Raw genomic sequence first — 8,017 nt, forward strand, 5'->3', positions numbered from 1 at the left:
GGGTTATATATCTTTAGATGTACACCTAACTTTCCTACATTAAATTGGAAGAGAACTGAACGCAGAAACTCCAAACTGATCAACAACAACAAATATTTATTGTTCGGTGGAAAATAAAACAGCTTCTAATTGTCCGGTTTTAGAGTAGCCTGAAATGTAGATGTACGGTTCTTCGAGCTGGTGTCGTTATAGAGACAACTTGGTTCAACCACACTCAAATGGGAGAGCTTGCTTAGACGTCTTGCTTGGTCGCTGTCTGGCTTGGTAAGAGACAGTCTAATAGTGGGAACGCTTCGATGTTGAAACCCACGCATGCGTGGTTAAGGATTCAGCAATGGCATCGGCCTTTTGGCGCCAATGTGACGTCACTACAAGCCGTTAAGGCTTTCTCACGAGGTCTAATGTTATTTATCCATTCGCCCTTAAAATACCATGAAACACCATGGGGAATTTTCGAGGTTTCATTTAATTTAGGTCTCCCGATTGTTTGCCATATATCTGTGTTATTTATTGAGAAGTCACTGCCTGTATCCAATTATAGCTTTACGTTTTTGTTATTAATTTTTACATACACAAATTTTCTTTGAAGCTCGATCGTAATTTTTGTCGCTGATAATCCGTTTCGGTGATTTTTTCTGTTAAACAGTTTTTTAGGTTCTGTCCTACAATGCGACTTTTTTATGGCCTATTTTACCATAATTGTAGCATTTTATATTTTTAAAAGGACAGTTATGTTTTAAATGTAGACCATCGCACCCATAACATTGATTCGGTTTAGATATTTTTTCTCTATATTCTTATCGGTCGACACGCTTGAATCTGAGAACAATCTTTCTCTTCAATTTTATTTGCGTCTGTTGTAGATTATTAATCCTCTGACATTTTTTTGCTACTGCCTGCAGAGTTAAATGTTGGTCCTGTTCTAATTTTGTTAATATCGGGGAACGGGTATCTGCATCTTTGTTTGTAATAAGCTCTTGAACAAAAATTAAACACTTGAACATGTCTGAGGTTAAGTCATTCAATTTGAATTTCTCACGCTCTTTATTAATTACTCCAGCATAGGTGACGGCATTTTCATCTTTTTTTGATCAAATTTTAACACTGTCAGCAAGTATTGAAAAGGGAACTTCTTTCACTGAAAATTTTCGATAATTGCTTCATCGAAACAACACTCTCACCTGGCTTCTTCGGCAGAATATAATTACTGTATATTTCGTGTTCTGCAGGGAATAACTTTCTTAAAAATAATCGTACTTTTTTCTCGTCGGACCAACCTTTACACTTTTCTTTGAAGATTTTTGTATCTACTAGAATATGAAGAAAAAGTAATACCTTCTGGGTTGTATTTGAATTCTCCAATTGAGTTTGCTACGCTGTATGGCGAGTACGAACCTATGAAGTATTTTCAGACTTCTTCAACATTAATTCCAGTTGGTTTTGTGTTGTTGCTGCTGCTCTTGCAACTGCATCACAGAGGACAATAAGTATTCCATGTTAAACGCAAGATTCGAACAACCCGTCGCCACTTTTATATCCTTGTATTGGATAAATAATATAATGAAGCAGGGGAGTGTGTGGAAAGTATATACACGATACACTACTGTTACTATTACATGAGAGTGAACTCCCTATAACAAACGCTTTACCAACACAAACTATCAATCACTCACAGTTCTTTATTTTATAATAATGAGTCAGTCTACCTTTCAGTCACTTGGGGTGTGGTCGGAATCCTTCCATAACACATGCATTAACAAGTATTTTCATGATACAAGCCTCACAAGCATTCAACTTAGTAATTTCATGTATAAGTCTTTATGAGCATACTCAAGCTTCCAGGCTATTTTGCAAGCTCTGTGCTAAATATCCTCATCCAGAGTGGAAAAGCATAAAGAGTGTATTGGTAAGATCAATGACATAATGAACTACAGACAGTTTCAAGTCACACAAATACTGAGGTTCATAGTGATTATTTAAAGAGACGGGAATGAATATCATTTTGTTTTAAAGAAATTTAAGTTCAATTACAGTTGCAAGCATCTGAAAAATCTATCCATAATCTTTTGAAAGTTACCCTCTGAAAATGCAACTAGGTAACAATCATTTGCATAAAGTATATCTCTAACTATGAGAGCAAACACCAAATGTTTACAGCAAGAAATTTTCTCCATGATAAAAATACAGTGAATAGCTTGTTTACTGGTCCAAAAGTGCTTTTAGCATATTCAAACTGGTAATAACACTGCATCTTATACTTTGTTTTGAAGTGCCATAAGTCTGAAAAACTTGCTGGTTGCATGATCATGAATATATATAGTTGTATGACACTCCTGTCCTGAAAAACGATTATGAGAGAAAACAGAGTTTGAATAGGGATGTCTCATTGCAATACCTTATTTTCAGACAGTTTACCATTGATTTTTTTATCCTTTGCTCTAGTACCATCATGAAACTATCTCAAAACAACAAATTTGGGTGGATAATCATATTATAATCCTGAATCCTTGACATGCTCCAGCCTCTGGCCCACCAGCAAAGTAAACATAGTGATGTCACTTGGCACACTGCCTTATGATGGTCACTGCTAGCTCTCGCTACACACACAACTACATGCTGCCATCTGTTGGCATGCTACAGAACTAGTCTGGGAACTTTTTGATACCACCTTGTACATACATACATTTATACACACACACTCTCACACATACATGTACCAACAGACAAAAGATAATCCCTCAGCTAGCTAAGGAATCTATGAACCAGTTCGGATTGAGCAGTATATTTCTGAAAGTTGATTTGTGAAGAACAAATTTAGAGATCAGCTAAAAGAGACAACAGCATAAGGAGTGAATAGACAATTCACTTCTTTATGCTGCTGTCTCTTTTAGCTAATCTCTATATTTGTGCTTCAGAAATCAACATTCAGAATTATCCTAATGGCATTTTAAAAGCTTACTTTATCATTTCAACATTAGTTGTCAATAGATTTTAAATTATCTAAGACGGTATTGTTATCTTTTTTATCATAAGTAATTAAATCTTTAACCAAGTAAGACGTCAGAGGGTAAGTCAATCTAGCTGAGAGTTAGAAAATATCTTGCCACCATTTAATCTTATGAAAATATCCTCCAGAGTAGGTAGTGGATAGTGGCATGTTTTAAGACATTCATTTAAACCAGTGGAAAAATCAGCACACAATGTTATATATACAAGAGGAGTTGATCTTTGTACTATATACTGATGAAGCCCATTGATTTCACAATAGTTTCACTGTTTAGAGAGGTGAACAATATAATTTGTCATTTTCATATATTGCTAGGTAACTTGGGTTGTTAAGAATAAGTATCTTAGTTATATAAAGTATTGTACATAACCCTTGTGATACTGGGTGAAACAGTAAACCTTTATCTGGTTGTTGAGCCTGTAGATGTATACAGGAGTAAATTTCATTATAAAACATATTTGGATATAAATAATGTACAGAAGTAAAACAAAATAAATAAAATAAACTTACCATTTCCATTTTTTGAATTATCACTGTTAGGTCCAGTGTAAGACGATGGAGTTTCTCCCTTCTTCCTCCTCCATGTATATTCATAAGGGTTCATGCAAGTAATTTCATATTCACAGAGTAGTGGATTATCAAAATCGCACATATGATTAGTGATCCCAGCTAAAATATAAAACAATACCAATTTTTTACACTGGTAGAAGGTTTACAAATTTAAAAGTTAGGATTACACTGATTTACAGAGAAATTGAGGCAAACATAAAATAATTGTTCTAACCTAATTTTGGGGTGCTGCTTTCAGATACAAAACCAGTTTTCACTCATCATCTCTAGTTTTTGAGATATACATTATTACGATTTTATGACAATTCACATAACCATATATATGTATGATCAATTTTTATTTTGTTTTTCTGATTTTTGTGATACATATCTCTACAATGGCTTCAGGCACTTCAAAACACCAAGAATGCATCAACAAGGCAAATTCATTCTGCTATGTGTGTGGAGATTTCATGACAGTTGCGCAGCACCAAACAATTACTTCCCTCCCAGGAACTGGTTACTTTCATTATTTTGACTGTAAAATTGGAGATCAGGACAAATCCTGGGCCCCATACATCTGTTGTAAATCCTGCTACAGTGGACTAACTGTATGATTTAACGGCAAGAAAGCAGCCTTCAACTTTGCTGTCCCAATGGTCTGGAGAGAGTCACGAAGCCATACAGATGATCATTATTTTTTCTAACAAATATAACAGATTTCAATGTTTCTTCTACAAAAAAGATCAAATATCTCAACCTTCCCTCAGCTATGAGACTATTTCCCACTTATATGATCTCCTTGTCCCTACACTCACAGCAAATAAGGATCTTCTTCCTTCACCAGATGAAGAAATGCTTTAAGGAAAAGATCCTGCCAAATTGATCTCTTCTGAAGACAATGTCTGTTTATTCAAGAACAAGTGGCAATGAGCCCCACTGGAGCATTCAGGAAGACCTGAATGACCTTACCTGTGATTTGTATCTATTAAAGTAGCAGTCAGAGCTTATGGCATCCTGGCTAAAGCAGTGGAACCTGCTCAATGCAGATGTAAGAATCAGCAGTTTCAGGACACAAAACCAGGACTTTGCTTCATTCTTTGATATGGAAAACAGGTTGTGCTACTGCACAAATGTCTCTGGCTTGTTCATCTTCCTTGGTTTCCCACACAATCCCTCAGACTGGCGACTTTTCATAGACTCTTCCAAGTGAAGTCTGAAGGCTGTGCTCTTGCACAATGGGAATAAATACTCCAGCATTCCCATTGCCTACTCAGTCCATCTGAAGGAGTCATACGACAATATGGAGCTCCTTCTGGAAGCTGTCAAGTACAACTGATACCAGTGGAGTTTCTGTGGGGATCTCAAGGTTATTGGGCTCCTTATGGGTATGCAAGCGGGCTTCACAAAGTACTGTTGCTTTCTCTGTCTCTGGGAAAGTCAGGCTCTATCCAAGCACTACAAGCAGAAGGACTGGGGATTTAGGAGCACTTTCGTGCCTGGTGAACACAGTGTGCAAGAAAATCCTCTGGTTTACATGAACAAGCTGCTTCTCCTCTTCATCTCAAGCTTGGTTTAATGAAGAATTTCGTGAAGGCCATGGACAAAAATGGTGTTACCTTCAAACACTTGTGCACTTTGTTCCTAGCTCTGAGTTCTGCTAAGCTCAAGGAGGGCATCTTTGTTGGACCTCAGATCTGAGAGGTGCTGGAGGATAAGGACTTTGAGGAACTTAAAGGAACCTTAAAGGAACTGAGAGCATGGGAAGCATTTAAGTCAGTCTGCCATGGCTTCCTTGGTAACACACAGGTACTAGATTACAAAGAGTATATTGAGAAGCTGTTACAGTCTTATGAGGATATGGAATGACAAATGTCACTCAAAATTCATTTTCTCCACTCACACCTCAACTTATTCCCTCTGAAGCTCAGAGCAGTGAGTGATGAGCATGGAGAAAGGTTCTACCAAAATATTACTAAGATGGAGAGCAATTACCACTCTTGCATGATATCCCAGAGGCAAAGTAAACAAGATCGTCCCCAAAAAACTCACTATGATTTGTGTGTATTATTTTATGCAAGTAATTTAGTTCCATCGATGTTCTGTATCTATGCTGTATTTTTTTCTGTAATATGTCTTTGTAAGAGATGAAATAAACATATTTTGAATTTATATGCAGTATAATTAAAATGGGATATGTGAAAGAAAAAAAAAACACTTGTGGCGTAGAGCAAAACTATTCAGAAAATTGAATTCATCACATCAAAATTGGTAAATAACACCTATTCATATCCTTGTCTCAGAGCAAAAAAAAAAACTTTTGTAAACCAGTGTTATAGATGAATGACTTAACATCAGTATAACAGGTGATTATTTTACTGATTCTGAAGAGAACAAAAAAATATGCTGTATGAGTAGTAATTCGAACTGAAATAGAGAGAGAGAGAGAGCTATGAATAAGGCAGTTCTTTGTTATACTGACCTTGCCATTTCCCTTTCATCTTCAAGCACATATATAAAATAATAATGATTTCCAACATAAGCACATTTACAGTATGGGGCCAATTAATTAAATTGACTTCAGTACATGAATGCACTTATTTTATCAACCTCAGAAGGACGAGAAACTAAATTAAATTTGGCAGGATTTGAACTAAAAAATAATGGAATGTAAATAAATAGGATAATGAACTTTGTCACATTAACACTTCTGTTAATTCACTGTTCTTGCATATAATATAACAAATAAATCAAATCATCATCATCATCATCATCATCATCATCACCACCATCATCATCATCATCATCATTGCAACCACAAATATCATTATCATTGTAATTTTAATTTCAATTTTCCTATACACAGAACAAATCATCAGGCTATATTGATTTGACAATTTGTATTTGAAAGACATTACATACCATAGAAATTGTGAATTGATTATAAAGAATTAATTCTATATAGGTTTTGATATTTAAAAGATGCAAGGTCATGAGCTGAAAGAATTGTTAGCATGCCAGGCAAAATGTTTAGTGGCATTTTGTCCATCTCTACAGAGTGCTTGGCATTAGGAAGAGCATCCAGACGTAGAAACCATGCCAATTTAGATTGGAACCTGGTGCAGTTCCCCAGATTAACAGTTTTCAGTTAAATCATCCAACCTATGCCAGCATGGAAATGGACATTAAATGATGATGATGATGATGATGATGATATCCTTTTACCTTCTATTTTGTAGATCCTCATTGCCTCCATCATTTTATACTTAACGCATCCCACCTAGATTATAACTGATAGAATATCCTCTCTGTTACAACATTTGCAATTGATAGAACACCACTAGGTCATTTCTTCTCATGGTTTGGAGTTATACACTGATTAATAAAATGCATACAATTAATCTAACTTTCCAGTTCTTTTCACTAATTTACTTATATGATATCTAGTTTCCATTGTCCATTAGCATATTTCTTTCGTTCCTGTACCTTATAATCTCTCTATACTTAAACTTTGATTTGTCATATTTAATTTTCTTATATTTATCCTATTCATTTATCTTTGATTTGTCATATTTAATTTTTTATATTTATCCTTCGATTCCCAATGCACATACACCTTATTAACATTACAAATTTAAAAATTTTTATTAATATTATAGACATTAATTTCTAGTACAATTATAACCAGGTGAGCCTCAAATCTCCCCTCACTTCTAGTAGTAACATGCTTCCTGTAGTTTCAGATATTTCATTATCTTTAACAACTGCTTTATTACCATTATAAACCTTTCCCTCCCACTCTTTCCACTTTAGAACTATGGCCAGCACTGGTGGTCAGCTAAAGCATGACAATATCTGACATCTGCTATTCTTCATCCCTTTATCTATCTATCTATCTATCTATCTATCTATAAATGTACCCACTAACTCCTTTTGATTAACACCTGCTCTATACAGACTAGTATATATCTACTTTACTACATCTACCTGTCTGTCTTTTCTTCACACTGTAGTATAATACTCCTAGTCAATCCTTATTCAATTTTACTATACCTTGCCATGGATTACCATTGAACATTCTTATTTGAAACTGTTACTGGACCCTACCTATAACTATTATTTATTTGATCATGGAACTACATAACACATACCCATCTTACACTGACACTGCTCTCATTTTTGACAAACTGGAATATAGTGACATCTTCAACTGAGAATATTCCCTCATTTTTACATCTCTCTGATTTCTTCCTCTTTTATGACAAAATACTCAGTTTATGGAGTCTTTACTCAATATCAAAGTCCACATACTTGGCTAGTCTAGAAACAGCTGTAAGAGACCCTCTACATGTTTATATTCCCTATCTAAATTAAATGTTTTTTTCAAATGATGTCAAACGTTTTGGTTTTTCATTTTGATTTTAGTCTCTCTCTCTATCTCTCTCTCCCTCTCATATATAT

At 35.1% G+C, this 8,017-nt stretch overlaps 1 protein-coding gene across 1 annotated transcript in view; it reads right to left on the reverse strand.

Moving 5' to 3' along the window:
* The window catches only part of LOC128247351 (MAM and LDL-receptor class A domain-containing protein 1-like), a 106,005-nt gene that overhangs the window by 31,603 nt on the left and 66,385 nt on the right, over positions 1–8,017 (reverse strand). The window contains exon 10 of the mRNA XM_052966614.1: positions 3,518–3,676. Within this exon, the coding sequence (XP_052822574.1) occupies positions 3,518–3,676 (159 nt within the window). The remainder of the gene's footprint in view (positions 1–3,517; positions 3,677–8,017) is intronic.

Source organism: Octopus bimaculoides, chromosome 3, assembly GCF_001194135.2.
Source record: "Octopus bimaculoides isolate UCB-OBI-ISO-001 chromosome 3, ASM119413v2, whole genome shotgun sequence".
Classification (NCBI taxonomy): Eukaryota; Metazoa; Mollusca; class Cephalopoda; order Octopoda; family Octopodidae; genus Octopus; species Octopus bimaculoides.